Source organism: Aptenodytes patagonicus, chromosome 3 (assembly GCF_965638725.1).
Source record: "Aptenodytes patagonicus chromosome 3, bAptPat1.pri.cur, whole genome shotgun sequence".
NCBI lineage: Eukaryota > Metazoa > Chordata > Aves > Sphenisciformes > Spheniscidae > Aptenodytes > Aptenodytes patagonicus.
In genome coordinates, this window is record NC_134951.1 from 75,176,178 (window position 1) to 75,196,714 (window position 20,537).

At 45.5% G+C, this 20,537-nt stretch overlaps 1 protein-coding gene across 1 annotated transcript in view; it reads right to left on the minus strand.

Moving 5' to 3' along the window:
- Positions 1-16,662, minus strand: part of PPP1R14C (protein phosphatase 1 regulatory inhibitor subunit 14C) — a 55,720-nt gene extending 39,058 nt beyond the window's left edge. The window contains exon 1 of the mRNA XM_076333859.1: positions 16,285-16,662. Coding sequence (XP_076189974.1) covers positions 16,285-16,560 — 276 coding nt within the window. The 5' untranslated portion in view covers positions 16,561-16,662. The remainder of the gene's footprint in view (positions 1-16,284) is intronic.
- Between the last annotated feature and the right edge of the window lie 3,875 nt (positions 16,663-20,537).

The following is a 20,537-nucleotide window of genomic DNA, read 5'->3' on the forward strand; positions in this document are numbered from 1 at the left end:
CTGGCCAGCCCCCAGTCCCTAACAAGACTGCAGTCCCTCCACACAGCATTCATGGGCTCTGGGCTTAGCCTGCCCTATCCTCTCCCTTCCCTTCCCCTACTCTGCCTTGTACGGCTATTTCATCTGCAGCACCAAGAGTCTGTGACAAGCAGAATCTTTCAGCATATCAAACTGTAGTGACATGAGGAAATTAAGATAAGAAACATCATTCCAGAAATTGATATTTAAATGGGTTTCATGGCTATACAAAGGCGCTTCAAAAAAATGAGTCTTTACATGAAAACTAAATTAATGGCACGACACACACCTTCTCATCAGGGTCCATGCAGCCGCTCTGGTTATGATAACACAGCTGGGTCTGCACCAACATTTTCAAAAGCTCAGTCTCCAATACGCACGTTAACGTACCTCACACCTCCATGTCACAGCCTCTTTTTCAGACCTGGAGCTCTCCCCACAAGGCCAAACTTCCCACGTTTGCCCCTGACAGCCTTAAGAAACACCCAGGACTGAAGGCTTTTATAAGAATGTATCCTAAAGTGAGCTCTGCTCACAGGCAAGCCAGTCCCAGAAGCCAAACTCACTTGAGTGCCAGGGCCCTGGGGACACCACCAGCCCTGACTGTCCCTGCCCAGCTCCCCAGGACTCCCCCACGGCCCAGGACCCCATATCAGCCCCTGGGGCCATCAGCCCCTACCCCAGCAACACCACAGCAGTGCTCCAGCTCCTCTCTGGCCATGGGCCCCACCAAGCCAGGCCCACATCCCAGCCTGGCCTTGGCCCATCCCCAGGGAGGTGCCCGATGCCCAGAGCTGGCCCTGCCCAGCCCAGGCAAGCTGCATGGTACGCTGAGCACACTGGACAACTGGCAGCAAGGCCCAGGGCCGCATGCTGCGCCTGAGTCCCCACAGGCCCCGCACAGCACTGTAAGACCACTGCATAAAATGAATGGTGAAAAGCAAGATCTCTCACCAAATACTATTTTTGCAGCCAGCGGCAGAGGCATCCCCAGCTGAGCTCAAGCAAGGAACTCCTCCCGCCCAGCACTGGGGAGCCAGCTGCAGGGCTGCTGCTGCCCTTCCTCCTTTCTCCAAGGGTGCTCAGGTTTTCCTTCCTTCACTGCCAGCCAGCCTTGTCAGCAGTACCACTGCTCTGCAGCCATGCTTTGACCAGAAGTCAGCTTCAGCATCGCTGCTGCTCCACACTGAGCATTACAAGATTTGAGAGGGGAGGGACTGCAAATTAGGAGAGAGGTGAGACGAGATCACACCCCTTTTCCCCCAGCTTCCACTCCATGTCTCATTTCCTGCAGCATCTCAAACACTAAGTCAGAGCAATGCCAGACAGGCATGTCTTTCCCCTCCTATAACACACACCCTCTGCTTGCTATTATTCTTCCCCTTCTCCTTACCCCACTGCAAGCAAAGACTCCTCATCTACAGAAGCAGAGCTGAAAGCCAACTGCTCTGCACACAGCTCCTCTGCAAGCCAGTCTTTGCTAACTCACAGATGGCTTCCCTTCTTTTTGCCTTGTCTGTGTATTTTGTCTTTTGGGGCAAGAAATTTCCAGGCTAGGTTTTATTGCAACTTTCTTCATGTTGATTTGCTAACTGATAACTTGAAAAGCAAAAAAAAATCAGAAACCTGGATGACTGCTAAAAGAAACAATCGTACAGGATGGAGTCAACATGAAAAACAAGCCAGTGTGGGAGGACAGAGTCAGACATACTCTAACTTCACTGCTTTTATGCTTAACACTGCAGCTGTGAAAATCAGAAGGGAAGAAACCTGCTTTTTCAAGGCATAGCCAGCCTGCTTGCTGCAGTGTTTCAGAAGCACATCCCTAGTGCTCCTGTTCAGCACTGTGGAAATAATTGCATTTATAGTTCAGGTTTTGCCTTTTTGTAAAGATTTTTAAAAAAAGTCAAAAGGATGAGAAAATAGTGCTAATCTGGAATAACAGCAGATGCCATGATGTGACAGGGTGAACAGGTCACTTTGAGACTAAATGTTGAAAGACCATCATTTTCTAACACTAACTGTTTGTACCATAGCTCAAGTACTAAAATTAAGTAAGTGTTAAGCTGGGCTCAGTAAGTGGAAAATTGCTTCTATGAAAAATTTACCTCATAACATGCCTCTAAGAGGCACACAGTGCAGAATATCAGCTCAAAACTGTCTATTATTTCATTTTTGCTATAGCCTGTACCTCAGACATTTGGACCTCGTGATTCCTGTTCCATGAGAAACTCCTTATGGCCATCAACAATTTGTCTTACTGAACACCTGTCAGCCCAGAAAAGTCTGAGGAAAAGCCATTTACAAAGACCATTTCACCGGTTAGTGATAGGCTTGGAGTGACCGTGGCAACTGCACAAGCGTACCTGAAGACACTTGCCCAGATCTGATGCCCAAGTTACAAAAAACACTGGACAAATTCTTTAGAAGTGCTTGGGTACATCATGTGCCTTGAGAGCTAAATGTACAGACCTCACTTAATTGTAGAAACACCAGCAGTTGTTGATAGTGATCGTATTACTTCTCCCTCTAATCCACTTCCAGTGGACTCTCCAATACTGGCATTGCTTTAAACATTACTGAAACAAGTCTTCCTAAAATACAAAATCCCAGTACCCATTTGTCCCAAAAGCAGCCTCTAGAGCAAGAGAAGCGAACTTATAACACAACTGCTGTCAATCTCATTGTCCCTACAAGCCCTGACTTCTTGGAAGTTCTCTCCTCCACTACTGTGAATAATTCTGTGAGTCTTTAAAGTCTAACAAAGAAGAGAAAGACAGAAGGGGACAAGCTGAATCAGGGACTTGGGGGCATAGGAAGAAAGCAGGCTACTGAATAATTACTTACATTTATCAAATTGGCACCTTCTACTGCCCATACTCCTGCTGCTAGAAGCAAGCCAGCAGAGTTTAGGCAAGGAGACATATACCCATATACCTAGATCAGAATTACCCACTAGTGAAAGAAGTAACATGGAAAAACAGACAAGGCAGGCAGCCTGCCATAGGCTTTCTATATGTATTCTACCATCTCTACCTTACTTCTGCCTCTCCAGGTCCACCCAACTTTCCATTTTCTCTTTTGCTTCTCCAATCTCTTCCTACCTGGCCCTGATAACCCAACACTTCCCATTGGTTCAGAGGCAGGAGATATCCTTCTACCGCCTATTAGAGATGGACAGAAGCAAGCTCTAGAGGAGAGAGGAGTGTTTGTTCTCCACTAATCAAAGACATGGTGTTTAGGACAGCACAGAACTTGTTCTCCGCTTGCTGGCAGTGGAGAAATAGGTGGAGGAGGGGTGGGAAAATCCTCATCTCCTCAGAGCCCTATCAACAACTGCAGCCTTTGCACTTTCTAGGACAAGGATTCCCAAAAGAGTTCCCAACCGCTCCATCTTCTCAAGCACTTAAATTTCAGAGCAGTTCTCAAGGCAGGAGATGTGTCCTTGTAGTAGAGTAAATTGTCTAGAGTAAATTACCCTAGAGCCACAGACAGTAAAAGCAGGGATGTAGCCAGCAGGTGGAGGTGTGGGCAAGACACAAGGCGGAGCAGCAAATTATCTGGGATTCATGCCATTGCTACTAAATTATGGAAAACAAGCACCACAAGAAATACAAGACCAAATGCCATGAGATTCTGAATTTTGAGAACTCTACACCTCATGGTGCCCATAACTTTGATAATAAGAGTCAATCCCCTGTTACGATGGCTGCAACTCTCTATCGTCTTTATCACAACACAAAATAAAATCAATTGGTGAGAACATGCGATTACAAGAAAAGATTTTAGGACACCAAAATACCTGTTTCCCCAAAAAGAACTGCCAATAATAATACAGCACATCAGGCATTCCATTCAGCCATATTTAAAAACAAAAACAAAAAACACACCTCTGCTCATTATGCAGAAAAAGTAAAGTCTTGCACTCTGCAACTGCCACATTGTTACTAAGCATAAAGAAGGAACTGACATCCAGTCACAGTAAGGTTTAGACTTCATTTAGCCTTCTTTAGTACTAACACTGGTATTTTACTATTTTCATAACTGAACTGTCAAAACAACTTCAGCTTATCCAAAAATATCCGTAACATGCTGGTTAAGGAATTGTTGTCTAATTTGTGCATCTCTACAGAAGTCTAAAGGAGTCACTAGAGTGTGAAATTGCTAAATGAAGAAGAGGCATTGATCACAAACTACACTGAGCAGAGGAAGAGAGAAGCATTCAGCACTTCCTAACTATACCCATGACATGGATCCAATCTCAGCAAAACATTTGTTAAAAAAATCAAGTGCTGTCTGCAAAGCAAATGCATTGCGTTCTCAATATAAAAATAGGTCATGCTAAGTCTATGCTTGGTTGTCACTTCTGTTAAACAAAACACTCCAAAGCAGATAGAGAGGACACATCATGCGTTTTGTCATCATCCACTTTCACACAGGGCAGAAATAGTTCAGTATTAGCAAATGCGTGTTGTACGCTAAATCACTGTTACATAGTCATCCTTGAGAGGCACAGGAAGTTAAGCCATCAGGAGCTTTCTAAATGGTGGTACTTTGAAGATTACACCAGTGGAATGACTTTCTACATAGCAGTCACAGGACATCCCTACTTCTGCCTGATTCACAATAGCAGGTCACTCTCCACCTCCAAATAACAGAAGCCCCATTGACTGCTTCCCTGCAATTTGTACATCATTCCGCATCTGGGAAGAATGCAATAGTTTGGTAACAGCTAAGCCCATACTGTGTTGTTTCACACATGGAGGGCAATGGTGAACCAGAGAAGCTAAAGAGAGGGCTTCTTGTCTAAGAAAAGAAGTGCTTGTGAGAACAAGCTGCACTACATGGAAGCAAAGTTTGAGTGTACTCTGAGCTCCACAGCTAGACAACACAGGAGGAACATGCAGGGCATTTTCTACAGTTACAGGTTACCACACCTCATCCTTGCGTTTCCATGCTAATACGGCTTTACTTGGAAAGCACATACCATGCCTGGAACTGACTTTCTAGCCTCCGGTAAGATCCATTTCCCCTTCAGAAAGGAATAAAACTCATACAGCTCTAGCTTAAGATTCCTAAGTGACAGCCTAGCAGTTCAGAAGAGTCCTGAGATTCATCAGTTCTCCTTCACTCACTCATGGTGGTGCCACATTCTCCTAGCGTGACCCCTGACGACTAGGACCATTTCATGCTAGGTCAAATTTGACGAATTGACTGCTTTCTTTTAAAAGTGGAGGTGAAAAAGGTGCAAGGAATACACTTTAAGAAAACATTTCAACCAAACAGGATCAACAGCAGGTCCTCTACACACTGGGAATTTAGGATAAACAGCAGTGCAATTAAGTAGGTTCGCCTCTTGGGGCACTTCAAGGATTAATTACTCCATCAGAGCACTTGAAAGAACACAAGGAAAAAGCACATGAGATAATGAGGTCTCTAAACTGCTCTCCTCACCTCAGCTTCAGCAGCCCTGTAAAAATAATCTGTTAGTCTCCAGTATTGATTTTTCTCTACGCTGAGAAACTGTGTGTAAATTGACTTCTGCAATAAGTCATACAGTGTGGGTACATCAAGTGTCTGACACACTCATCTTCTCACTGCATTTTTGTCTTACCAGGCAATTAAAGCATTACTGGTTGTAATAACAGTTTTCAAATGCCAATATTTCTTTAGTCAGAAGTTTTAGGTCCTGTCAGATTTCACATGGGAGACAAGAAGCCTGCCTTCTGTGTGTGGGGGGGAAATGTTTTATTCAGTGGTACCAAAACAAGTGCTTTCACATTCTGCAGAATCTAGAAGCAACATAATCTTCTTGTTGCAGAAATTTAGTCTGTAAGATGTCTGGAGAGCCTCTCATGGTTTGTAGCAAGTCATTCCTTCAAGTGGTGCCTGGGCATAGCAGTGTGCTCTACATAGTGATGACTGCTAGACCTCTCCCTCCCCCAAGACACTAATTTTGAGCAGCAGGCAGGCCAGGGACTGGCAGTCAATACATTTTGGCTCTCGTCCACTGGTGTCAAGAAATATCAGCAGGAGTTCTAACATGCTTTAAAGCAGACACTCCTCTTCCCCAGGGGCCAGAGACACCACTTCACTCCCCAGGCAAGTCCCCACACTGCGAAAGATAAAAGAGTGCCCAAGGGATCTTTAAAAATTAATTCGCCGAACAGCTCCAGATCTAGGCAGTGGGATAATCTGCTGCGATTATCCCACTGAGGATGACAAACCATGGGAGAAGGGAGCTAAAGACTGTATGGGACCCCTGTTTGACTCCAGGGCTTCTCACTGTCAGATTACCAAAAATGTATTTTGGCACACGGTCCTGCCTCCTTCCACTTGCCACATCCAATGCACTGCAAACTACTAACCCGGAGTAAGAGCTAACGATTCTAATATCAAATGTAGTCACTACCTCATTTAAGGTGAAATCTGACAAACTTTTAAAAAAATGAACAGGAAAAAGTGTTCAGAGACCTACTGAAAAAGACGACAAAGGGGAGAGGCTGTTTAGGCATTCACTTTTACAGAAGAAGTCCTGGAAGCCTCTGTTGCAGGCACCCTGAGACAAGACAGCCTCCAGATTATAAAGTGAAGGACTGATATCTTGCTTCCTCGTATAAATGCATTCTTTGCTTATCAGAATTACTTTAAGACACTAAAGCAAATCTTCTGTGTAAGAGTTTGGTCTTGATAAACAAATAGCAGCTGGATACCTATAAACAAGTCAATTAAATCTTTAGCTAAGCAGACTAATAAACTGGTACTACAGTGTCAGCTGAAGTAAGAGCTGAGATGTTTCTGGCTGCCCGTGAGCTAGTTCCCACCAGTGCTCCTCCCCATATTAGCTTCTGCACTCAGAGAGGATTCAGTTTTCAATATTAAGGGGAGGAATTCAACCATAATCCAAATTTAGGGAGTTTCATTAACTTTCTTAGAAAGAAGACTAAGTAGTTTTGCCTCAGTGCACCTGAAACAGGAATACAGAGTTCGACAGTAAGCCTAAAATGGCATGATTACTACCAGCATAACAAACAAAGACCCAAGAATTTATTCTAGAACATCTGGACTTCTTTTCTGACAAAAATGCAGTATGTGCTTCAGGTATTATCTTTTAAAATGTAAAGCAACCAATTGTAAAAGCGCAAGGCATTCTTTGTGTTTAAAGTAAATGTGTCAAAAGTGTTATACATCAGTCACCTAAAGTAGAACAAATCATTTGTACCACGCTAGAGTGAATTTAGATATCTACTTCAAAGAAGTTATCATTCAAGTGCTAAAGTAAGTTAGGATCTTGAGCAGCTAACATCATATATTTTCCAAGTACTGCTACATTAATTCCATGAAATATTAATGAGCACATTTCTCCCAGAGTCTGCAGACATCTACTCAAAAAGACAGATTTTGTTATAAGGTAGTAAGTGACCTCAGCAGAACCACTGTCTTGATACTTCTGCCCCTCTACTGTGGTCATCACTTGAGCTCGATGATGCCCAGAGTAAGGACGGACAGTAAAGTGCATTTACAATCTACTTAAACTTCACCCCAGAGTGAAAGTCCAGGCAAGCCCATCCCAAGCAAGCATTGGTCTTTTGTCTATGTCTTTCTATATTTTATGAAGGGGGTGGGAAAGAGCCTAGTGTCTAAAAGGTTTAAAGGTATATTTGAATTTATGAAATAATGTGGAAAGGAACATCATATAACTGAGTTACTCCATTAAAAAGTGGTATCAAATGCAAAGAGCTTATCTGCAAATGAGAAAGACCCTGTGACCTAGGAGATCCTTCTCAATTCTGTGTTCTGGAAAGTAATCCTATTAAGACAGTCTGATAAGAGGATTTTCATTAGGCATTGATTGTGCCATCATTTGCATTTATGAAGTCCAACACACAGGACCAAAGTGTGCGATCCCCTTGTTAGAAGCACACTCAGAATGGTGAACTCTTCTCAGCCACCACTGGAAGTGTCACCTGTAGACTAGCACCACTGCACAAGCTAGCCATTTACTTACCAGTAGGCCACTTTAAATTAATGCCATCTTTTGTACTAGCTTTGCTCCACATGCAGAACAGTATTACATTGAATTAATTAAGCTACCAGCATTCTAATAATTAAAGACCTATAGTACATATTATGATTTTTCTCTAGGTTTAGATCCACTAGATCCGCACTACTGATAAATATCACATGGACTGAAAACGTACAAGATGCCTTCTGGGGCTGTGATCTGTGTGTTCCCCAAAAATAGTTTAAGATACCGTGTTGAACTGGTTCTTAGAATAGATATCATGCTCCCTAGGGGGAAAAAAAGAAGGTAACAGTTCTGCTGTTCAAATGTGATCCTCAGAATTAAATACTTATCACTTCAAAGATTTTATTTGTTTCAGTGTGTACCTCTGCCCAAATGATTCCTTGTTCCAAGAAGATCTTTAACAGGCTAAATTTATTCTACCTTTGAAATATAGTCATACTGCTGCTGTATGGCCTGCATACAATTAAGATTTTATCCCCCCCTTCTCCAACGTCAATAACTTCCAGAAATCTTGACTTCCATAATTCCATGTGTCACATGAGGGGACAGCAAAAGAAACTGCCAATGTTTTATGATAGGCAGCCAAAAGTTGCAGTGACACAGATGGATGGCCATGTCTAACCCACTCAATTTGTGCTGTCAAACAGAAATTTCTGGACTTAGATGGAGGGAAGGGAAATAAAAAGGGAAGGGGAAAATGAGAACTTGGCTTTCTTATACTGCAGGCAAGACACAAGGCTGCTGGAAAAATGGATTGATATTGCTGCTGCTGCTTTATCACCTGTGGTGACAAGAGACAAGGTGACCATAATTCAGCCTGAATCAGGTTAGGGACAGGATAGCATATTTTTTTCATCAGCAACTCCTGTACTCTGAGAGCTGCTTCATGCACATGTACAGTAGTATGCACTACAAAATTGTTCAGCTGGTTTTGGTTGGATCTGGGGCCCAGTATAGTGCCTTTTAAGTGGCTGGACATAAGCTAATCTGAATGGAGAGCTACGAGAATGCAAACAAGAGTTCAGCCAGCCTTTGCAAGGCACGGGTCAACAGAGAACTAGTTTAGTCTTGCGTCAACCCTAAACTATCACACTACTTGTGAAACGAGGTCTTACTTCAAGTAGAAGATCTTTTTATTTAGATACAACACCTATTTGGAAGCATTCCCTATGCCTTTTAAGAGGAGGCAGACGTGCCATGAAATACATATTTTCCTCATTTAAACAGGGTTATTTTTGTTTCAGCCATTTGCTTCCGTAGCACAGTTTAGATCAGCTCATGCAAAGCTATGAGAAGAACAGGAGAGACCCCACTCTGACTTACCCTGTCAGAATACAGGGGTACAAGGGACTGACAATGCACAAGTCAGACCAGTGTCTTCAACAAAGCACAACATAACCAGCTCTCAGCTATCTATGGATAGATCATCCATGTTGTAGTCTAATTGTGCTACAAGTACAGACACATCCAAGCTAGACTCAAATCCAAAAGCAATTTAGATGAGTTTGTGTGATGAACTTGAGTGGGAGAAAGGGATAGATTAATGATTGATTCCCCCTCTTCCCCCTTCAGCTGTATGTTCACTGCATGATTTGCAGCACAGTTTACAGTTATTTTTTTTAATCCACGTTTTTTTTCCATTGTATCCATGTTCTCTCTTCTACCCCCTCCCCACCCTTGTTACCCAGGATAATCAAGCACTGACTATGTAATGCAATTTGCCTAAAGGCAGAAGAGCCTTTGTAGCCACAACGGTTGAAAGCTACTGTTTATAAGTACAATTATAAAAATATAAGTGATGTAAGCAATCAATTATCTGTGCCTTGTTATAAAACAACCACACCTACCACTTCAGCAAAGAGGCCAGTTGAATCTTGAACGGAGAGGGAAAGGACAAAAGATTTGCTACAGAATAGCTGATGGAAAATGAAGATTTATGTTGCAAAGCTTCTAATTTAGAAGTCAAGAATATTGCTGCTACTTAAGATAAAACAATGAACCATGACCAGTGCTGAAATGACATCCAGATTATACAAAGCTCAAGTAGTAGAAAAATAATTTTCTTGAACTCCTTTGAGATGTAGTACAAACTTTGCATGTAAAAAGGAGGAAAGTAGCTGAATGGTGGTACATTTCCTACTAGATTAGGGTCTTTCGAACCTAAGATCAGTTTAAGCAGCCCATTTAGAGACAAAAGGCTCTGGCCTCACTGCCATCAGGTGCTTGGCACCTTCACAGGTACTTAAGCCCACTCCTCTGAAAGCAGCAGCATGCGTTTTACAAGGGTTGTTTTACAGCAACATGCATTTAATAGGCCGTTTTGGGCTTCCTATTTTCTACTCTTGGGACTCAAATGCCTTTCTTTGGCTGCTACACGATATAAGAAGCCTTTGCTATAGCAGTGTTGCCTGTGTCCTTTGTAGGTCTCTGATCGCATCTCAGGAACCCTTCAACTGACACAGGTATGTTGAGCAGCATCCCTGCCCTCAAGAGAGTGCTCCAAAGTTCACGCCGTACAACGTGGAGATCTGACATCAGTAATAGTCGTCCAAAAGAAATAACCCAAATACATTTCTAAGCAATTTGATGGACCTCTAAGCACTTTACTCCAATGCATCTAGACTGTAATACTCGATTTCCTGAAGAAAGAAATCTTTTATTACGTTTCCTACTGACTCGCATCATTTTAAGGAGCGACACACTCTAATTCTCAGACCCCTCTCAGTCTCTTTCCACTTTTAATCCATTTAGAAAGGAGTCCACACGCAATTACCATTTGTGAGATCTTGGTCCAAGTTAGAGGAAGTCTATTCAAAGAGTCAGACAGTCAGCAAAAGTTGGTTTCTGTAGTGTTTTATTCAGCGGATTTCCTTACCAAACACCTTTCTGAGAAACAATGAATTTCAAACACTACCTCACCATAGCCTGAGGAATAAGTAGTACCTGATCATACCATCAGGTCCACATCACTACATGGCAGCCTTAGCAGCATGCTGACCAGGCTGTTTTGGAAAGGATGGGATGTTTGGGGTGTGCAGGGAAGTGTTTGGCCCTGAACTCCTTGCACCATTTTATTCTGCATTCTTCCAAACCCAGAGCAAAACAGATCACTGGTAACCATGGCAACTGCCTCAGACACACAGGATCTCCAGGGTGTGCAGACCCACTGACCCATGAGAGAGTGGGCTGGAGAAGGCGGTCCCTACTGTCCAGAAGGTCACTGCCCCATATAAATACAGTTCCGAATAGTAGGGAGAGAAACAGCTGCAACCGAGTCCATCAAATCACAAGACATGCCTGTTTGGATGCAAATGCACAGAGGAACTGATACCCTATACTGCATCTAGTTATTCAGCATATGCAGCACTGCTCTTGGTAGACCATCAATACCCCTCAGTCTGCAACCGGATTCAGTATTGAAAAAACACTTTGGAAATACAGTCAAGGCAGCTAATTCGTTCAGAGCTTCCCCACAACCCTCAGTCCACCTTTTATACCTTGCCACTAGCTTTATCACTACAGCCAATGCAGCTGTGCAGCAAGAGAGGAAAGGGAGGGCTAGGAAGTTTGTGGTTTTTTTTTTTTTTTTTTTTTTTTTTTTTTTTACTTTTGTGACCTAGCCCTCCAGCCTAGATAAGGGCCTTCCTCTTGTCTCCTCTCTAGCACCAACCAGTTCAAACTGAAGTGTGTACAGACCAACAGGCTCTCTGATGCTATATTAGGGACAAGCTGTTACTGTTACCATATCCCAGCAGCTTCAGGAAGGTGGCCAAAGAGGGTGTTCTCCAACACTGCAGTCACAGAGCAGCCAGGGCAAAGGGAGCTCAATCCATGCAGGACCAAGTTAAATTGCTCCCTCCCTTCCCATACCCCACCGATACTTTTTTTTTTTTTTTTTAAAACTAATGGCCACAGATTAGCCCTGCCAACATGAAATCCCTTATCCATTTTGGAGCTTCATGCCATTCTTGTCATTGCAGTACCTGTGTCAGGAGGTGAAAGAGAATCCTACATATGAGAATTGTCAGTCTGGCATGGCTTTGTACTCTTAAAGGAAATGCTTGAGGGGCTTTTATGGGCATCTCTTTCAGTTCTATTTTCTTGCACATTGAATTTTTAAACAGAATTCCAGGGTATTTTGCCCTGGAATGGAAAAGGGGTAAGCTTGGACATAATTCCCTGTTACTTCCAGACCAACATCATATCCTTTGCCAAGCACCGATTTCCATACATGATTAGACATGTTCTAATAAAATAGTTGATTATCCAACTAAGCTCATCAATATCTCATATGAGAAGACTAAGTCTTATATTCAACTTTTAGAGTGCAAAATCTAAGGGCTCATTTGATTTGTACATGCACGTCTTTACATTAAAAATTACTCAGCAACAAACCCATAGCACAAGCTGAGTCTTTCTGCATTGTTTACTAACGCTGTGCAAAATCTGTGTGCCCTCAATGCGCTCATTCCATCAGCATTCTGCCATTTCTAGCAAGTGCTGTAATTGTGGGTAGACAGGACCCCTGAGCACAGTAATTCACCTGCAATGTTGAATGGTTTCTGGGGACAAATCCAGTGGCCTTTTTTTTCATATATGAAGTTGTACAAGTTTGACAGGTGCACACAACATCGATCACACATCTGGAAAACTAGACTGTCATCACTTTCATGCTGAACTACAAGTTGCAAACCATTAGGGAATGAATAGTGATGATATAAGTTGTTCCGTGCAGCATTACTCAGCAATTCTTAACCAATAATGGACTTAGCCCAAAACATGAAGCATCTGTGGAAGAACTATTTTTAGAAACAAGATACCTAGTAAAGGTCAACAGTGAAGTCAATTCAAGTCCTGCAATTAAGGTACTGCATTTTCAATATCCTCATCTATAACCACAACCTCAGTTTCAGCATTCACAGAAACCAGAACAAACAGGTTATAAAACTTCACTTTTTAGTGAAGCAGTTCCAGGAGCAGACTGACACTCACCTGAAGCACTCAACCTGAATATGCTAACCTGACAGGTCCTGGTGCCAAACAAATCCTGCTTAAGAGTCTCTGGTCCTACTGAAGTTTTCTACCTTGGTGACCCTTTACCATTCAGGCTGTTTTTTATCCCTAAAGTCTGCATCACGTGGGAGTAACCTTTCTAAAGCTGATCTTTGTATCACAGATCTGTGGTCAGTATTAAAAATAGTCTCAAATTGCTCCTTCTAAACCACTTCCCACCAACTCCATTATCCTTCTTGGCATCCAATTTTTAAAACTAAAACTGTACCCCTAAAGACAAGATCTAGACAAGACTAGAAAAAGAACACAGACAAACCTGTCTCCTTATTTCCCAACCTCGTCTCCTAAACTTTCTCACCAAGCCAAGACAGGCTTATAGCTGACTTAACTTGCAAGTACTTGAGAGACTATGAATACATGTTTAGCTTTGAATAAAGGGAGTCTTTCTGCAAGTATCCACTTACTGATGAATCTCAGCATAATTTAATAGAAAACATTATTTAAATTGAAAACAGTGAGCAGGCACTACATCTATGCAGTCCCACAAAGAGACACCCAGGTCTTCTTGCACACCTTCAGTGCACTGCACTGCAAGCACCCTCTTACTTATTTTTGCTCTTCCCAGGATTGGAGTGCATTGCTCCTTGGAAACAGAGCTCCAAATCAGAATAGCAATGAAACACTGACACTGGTTAGCTCTTCCAGGATTAGTAATTCGATGGCTATTTCTGACATTCTGAAAGATTTCAGATTGTTTCAGAACTTAAGTGTCATCGCATCAAGAAGTTATGGTAGATCTTCCACAGAAGTTAAAGCGAGCACAATTCCCAACCCCCCCCAACCTGCCTTCAGACAGGGTTATTAACTGTCTGCACAGGTGATTAAGTTTCAGCCTGAGCACTACTCTGTAAGCCTAAAAGTAATTCAAGCAGATTCAAGCAAAGCATCTTGCATTAAATCGCTATCATCTTTAATCACTACACTCATCATGCATCTTCAACTTTATTCTGATAGCATATTAATTGCTTGACCTTTTCACTACTATCATACATGCTGACACTTGGATAGAGTTCATGCATAACAGCAAAGAAGAGCAGAAGACTTAAACATTTTGCCCTCAACCTTCAAAGCTAAAAAACATTTTCATCTGTTGTGTCAAACCATTTTTTCCCCTAAAAGTCACCTTAGAAACCAAATCATCAAAAAAGTTCTTTTTATGCAGCCATATGCGGTCCCCATCTTAATGGAGAGCCCTCCTTCTAAAGCAGACCTCCTTCTATTTCAGTCAGAGGCAGAAACCACAATAAGGAAAAGATTTTTTTTTCCTCCAGCAAGCCAGTTATTTGAACACTGAAGAGCAGCAATAATTCCTCTGGACCTCGGTTTGGTCCCATGTATCACATCCTTTCTTACATACAGAACAACTACGCCTGTATGTTGAAAGCACACAGCCCAAACAGGCCTGGTGTTTTGGAACAACGAGAGTCAAACCAGAGGCAATAGATCCAGTAGGCCAGCTACTAAATACATTATCAGCTCATGCAGGCACAAAATCATCAGTTCATGCAAGCAGTTGTAAGTACTTCTGACCTCAGAGAAATCCTTGCAGCCTACAGGCTATGTGGCCTAAAAAATCATGAGGCTGGAGAGGCAAGTCACACCAAGATGAAGAGTAACAACTGCTTCTTTTCAACCAGAGTTTCCATTTGTATCTTTCCTTCCCTTAGTTCGTGGATGTGAATAGTTAAGGAGGTTTAACTTGTCACATGCACATTTTTTATGAGAGCAAGTCCTTCTGACAAATTTGCTGATAAACTGGTTTTGAGATGAAAGGAAGTTTCTTTAAACATTTGAATTACGTACGTGCTAGATATTCAGGCCTGGTTATGTAGGCCCTCACATCCACTCAAGACATCCAGACCTCAGCTGACAAGACTGCCAAGCTCTTGCCTTCCTAGCTCCAGAATACCCGGGAGCCCTGGGGTGAGATGGCGGCTGCAGCGTTGCTAGCTGCAAAATTCACACTTGGCTTCAAGAAATCTCATTCAGAAATCTAATAAAAGTGAATTAGACTACTGATGGGAAAAGTATGTGCGAACCTCAGTTTAGACTTAACATTTTGATTCTTTGTAACAGTAAATACCTGAGGTGGCAGGGAGGTAGGATACCCTGGGGACTAGAAGGTCTACATTTCTAATGAAGCTTTGACAAAACCAAGTACTGGTACTTCCTTTACTTACAACATTGTCATCTCTGCGTAGAAGGTAACAGTTACTATTCCTCTGAATAATCCTGAAAAGTCTTCCTGTTCACCTGTCCTCTACATTAGAAAATTCATTCCGGCACCACTCATTTTTTGCCCAGAGTAACAGAAAAACGGGTTTGATACCTACAGATTAGATACACCCCCCCCCAGTATTTTCGATTCTCATCCTAATGGTCTTCCAACTGCTCGTTGCAATTTCCTGGCTGGTACCTACCCCGCTCCTGGAGGCCGGGGTAATACAAAACCATGGTCTAGTGGGGACCGTATCCGCACCGGAGTCCTTCCTCCACAGCAGCCGCCTCCGCACAGCCCCCGCGCAGCTCCCTCCTCCTCCTCCTCCTCCCCCCAGCACACCGCTCTCCCCTCCGGCCCGGCGGGCGCCCCGCCGCACGGCCACCTCGCGTCGAACGGGGACCGACATCCCCCCAGCCCGGGGAAGACGCCTCCGCGCCCCGGCCCGCCCTGCCCTGCCCTGGGGGGCTGCAGGGACGGCGGCTCCCGGCCAAACACCGCCCCGGGGCGCACAGCCGCGGGAGCCCGGCGCCGCCCGGCACCCCCGGGGCTGCCGCAGCCGCCGGGGCCCCCCGGGAGGAGAGGGGCCGCTCCGTGCGCGGCCGCGCGGTAGCCGCCGCCTGTCCCCAAGGGGCGGTCCTCTCCCATTCACCTCGGGGGGGACGGGACGGGGGACACCCTTTCTGCGGGCAGAGGACGTCTTCCTCCCTTCCCCGCGGGACAGGGGGCACCTTCCCCGCGGCGGGACACGGCGGAGGCGCGGGGCCGCGGCAGGGAGGGGGCGGCGGGCCGGGAATGTCATTTGGAGGTGGCGGCGACAGCCCTCCCCTGCCCGCAGCCGAAACGCGACTCGGGGCGGGAGGAGGACGCCGGGGGCGAGGGAGGCAGCGGCGGGCGGGGGGACTGCGGCGGCCGCGCCGGGGACCCCGCCACCCCGGCCCCGCACCTCGCAGCCGTAGAGCTGCCCCAGCTGCTCCACGATCCACTCCTCCAGCACCAGCCGCTTCCGCAGCTCCTTCCGATCGTATTTCACCGTCACTTTTCCCTGCTGGTGGCGCCGCTGCTGGACCTGCACCACAGCCGCCGACACCGAGTCCTCCCGGGAGGAGCCGCCGGAGGAGCCGCCGCTCCCGCCGCCGCCGCGGGGGGTCTGGAAGAAAACGCGGCTCCCGCCGCCGCCGCCCGCTGCCGCCGCCTCGCTGCCCCCGGTCGCCACCGACATGCTCCGCTCCGCCGCGGCTCCCGCCGAGCCGAAAGGCGCCCGCCGCTACCGCCGGGCCGCAGCAGCCGCCGGTTGCGCGTGTGCCTCGCTCCCCCGCACCTGCCGTTTAAAGCCTCTCATGGCACAGCGGCGCAGCCGGCCCCGCCGCCGGGAGGGCTGGGCCAAACCGGCGGGGGGCGGGGACAGCCGACGGACGGCGCGTTACGGTGCGGCGGAGCACGCCCGCCGCCGCTCCGGCCCGCCCCTCCGCGCTGGCACCGCGTCCCGGCCCCGCAGCGGCGCGGAGCGGAGCGCGGAGCGCCCCGAGGGAGCCGCGGTGCCGGCGGCGGAGCCTCTGGGCCGCCCCGGTGCCAGCGCTCGCCCCGGTGCCAGCGCGGCGCGGGCGGCTGCTCCTCGCTGTCGTCGGAGCCGGAGCGGCATGTGCCCGCGGCAGGGCGCTCCCCGGGGGCTCCCCAGGGACTTCGGCTGCTGGGTGGTTTATGGCTTTTTTTTTAAGGAAATGCAGTATTGCCCCGTCATGCACACGACGTTTATAAATGTTGTATCTCCGCAGCATTAAAACGCTGAATGCGATCGTTTTCTTCTCTCCGGGGGTGGGGGGGTGGGGTGTGTGGATGATTTCAGGGCAGCGAACCCAAATAGAAAGCAAATATTTCGAGCTCTCAGCAGTTAGTGTAACAATTAGCCATTTGGAGATGGCTGTCTTCCTACAAGGCACCGGTTAGCATTAGCGTTTTCAGCAGCTTTGTGTCTCGGAGGCACTGAGTGAAATCACCAATGATCCACCACACACACCAGTGTGCCTGTGACTGCGGGTAAGCAGCCAACATAACGCAGGCGCTGGTTAGGGGCCCTGGACCGTCCCCGTTAGCAAAGAGGTTTGCCTGTGACAAGGGGCAGAAGCCAACCCTCTGCGCATGCAAACCTGGGACTGGAAGTGCCCGGCGTCCCAAAGCTCGGGTACGGCTGTGGGGACTGTCCCCTGCACACGCTGACCTGGGGGAGGATGTCTTAAGTCAGCAAGGGGCAGAGGGGAAGTGCGCATGGATCGCCGGCCACAGTTACCCCGGGCATATCTGCTTCAGTCAAATCCTTGCTGCTGTTCCGCATGCCCCTGTGGTTGCAGTGGCATTTCAGCCTCTTCTGCTCTCTGCATTTGACACACCACTGAACAAGAGGCTAGCATGAGGCATTTGAGCCTCATCAAGCTATTTAGGTAAAACTCAGCTTGTGCTGCTCTAAAAAAGTGCCAGTTCTTCAAAGCAAAGCATATAAAGTTAAGCTCCTTATCTGCATGTAGGGAGCACATGATTTTCAGAGATACTGAGCAACTGCAACTAGGCATCAGAGCAGGTCACACTTGAAGCCTGGGCTGCAGGCAGAGCTTGAGAGAAAGTCACGTCCCGCGAGCCTGAGTTTAGGCAATGAGGCTGTCCTATCCACTGGGCGGTCTTCTCTGCCATTACCCAAGCAAATCTCGACTTCCAGCTGCGGCTGGGTAGTGCTGCCTGCCTGGCTTTTATAAATCTGGGCTTGGGTAAATACAGTAGGAAAATACCATCGTCAGCAACTTGTTCTTAGAGAAACCAAAAAGATGCAGAGGAGTTTTTGAAAGAGGGGAGCGGCTGTCTTTTAAACTTTTGTGTTTGGAGTGGCCTGTAATTTGGGTCTTCAGCTCTGCATGTCATGTTGGAAGTCTGGTGCTGACGGTCTCAACCACAAAACTTGAAACTTTCCTGTTTAGAGCAGGAACATTTTCATCTTTATAGACTGATTTTGTTTTCGGTTGCTGAGGAAAAATGGATTAATGCAAAAGAAGGTAAATATTGCACGAGAGGCTTTTTAAAGCCATACTAAGCACCATACTTGCTGTTTCATGGGATATATTAGCAGGAATACCCGAATTGTCACCATGTTAGGATATTTTCTGGAGCCAAAAGAATGCTGAGGTGTTCCACACTGGACTTAAGCTGGCTGGAAAATACTGAGATTTTTGTTGCCTGCTGTAGCAAATATCAGGTGCACAGATGGCTAAAATATTCTCATCGACTCTGAGCGTGAGAATCCAGAAAGTCTCAGCTGAAGGACTTTTTCAATACTATTATTAATAGGATATTATAATCGCCGCAGACATTTAAAAGCTGGCACCCGCTATTCAAATAGCACTTCCGCAACACTCTTAAAGTAGAAAATGAGGTACAGGGAATTAAAAAGCATGTCCTCAGAGGTTATCATTTCAAAGTTACAGTTCTAACATAATGCGTAGTGGTTGGTAAACGTGGGTGGATGAGAAACCGGTAGAACTGCCAGCATTGTCATAAGGCAGTTTTATGTGCCATTGGTTTTTCATTCAGTTTTTAAAGCAAGTGCATTCCTCAGGAAGCCAGGGCAAAAAGTGCTGCCAAGAATCTTTCCTGCAACGATTTGGCTTCATTTGGAAGAAAGATCTAGTTGTTCAAAAGTCAAAGTTGAGCAAAAATGTTTAGATCTGCTAACATCCTGGGAATGAGCAATGCATCCCTGTGTGGGCACAATCTGTACTTTACTCCTGCGCATCTGGAGGCGTATGAGAGCATTTCTTGGAGTGAGAAGTTTTCCTTGCAAATACTTCTCCATACCACAATGGAGCTGTTAACGGTTACACCTGTAACAAAGACAGCAGAGGGAGGAACAATCCGTCCCCAACCCTTCAGCCCCAGTTTCAGACCTACCTTGAGGAATGAATTCAGGGCATAAGAGATTAAGCTTCATAGGCGAGGATCTTCCAGCAGCTAAATCAAAATCAGTGTCACATTTCATCTAAAGCTAAAGGTTGGTCAGGAAAACCAAAGGGGAGATAAAATACAACACCGCTGAAATATTGTGCTCTCTCAGTGTGATCATGTCCAGGTCTCTCTCACAAGAACATTGTACAGGTGGCAGGATAAGTAAAGACAACGTGAATTAGGACACACCAAAGGCAGAGGAACACTTGCATCACCTGCACTTCCCTATGTTTCTCTCCCAAACAGTGGATGTGGGAATGTCTTGTGAATGTAAGCAACATGAAGCTGTATGCACTTCCCATGCACGTACTGCATGGTCCTAACCTGTTTTCCAGTCAAAGAAAACATTAAAGAGTATCTGGACTAATTTTTCAGGAGGCTTACACAGTGACCCTTGAGGGCTCAAGGCCCTGAGCATTAATTGCCTGTTCACCTTTAGTAACCCTGTTCGACAGCAGGTATATTCTTTTCCTGAACAATTGACACTTCCATCAGTGCTGGCCACAAATGTCAGTGTTGACTCATTTCTGTGGCTAAAAGGTTCTTCTCTAAGCAAGTTGCTACTTAGGAAACAAAGTTTAGGCTTATTATCCTCAGCAATAGTCTAAATCCCCATTTTCCTATGCTGTCAAACACTACACTGGCCAAAACCAAAACTCCTTTCTTATGCTGCTCTCCGCAAGTTTTCCTTCCCCGGAGGCTGCTCGACGGAAGGACCCCTGCAGCTTGCCTCTTCTGCATGGCTTTCCACCATTTCACAGCAGCTTCTCTTAGATGTTTCCATGTTCTTTTCTGAATAACTTTAAAAATATGAAGTTGCTGGACTCTGAAATAAACCAGTATGTGTCATGAAATTTCATTCAGTTCAGTAGCTGTTATTTTCCTGAGGCATTTGCTCTTTAAGGGATTCACATGTATGTAATTTTGCTGGTTTCTGCTTCTCATGACGATGTGCTCAGGAAGAAATTAGAGTTCAGTGGAAGACTCATAGGCTGGAGATTTTTAGCAACCTGGAATTGTTTAAACAGCAAAGTACACACCAGTTGGTGGCTATATTTCCTTCTTGAAATGCATGTTAGCTTTTACATGTTCTCAGAATCATAGGAGTCGTTTCACGCTTGTATTCCTTGGCTTGCTACAAAATACTTAAGAGTTGCCAGGCAATCTTCTGCATGTGTAATGATAGACTCCATAATTTTTGCAATGCTGGAC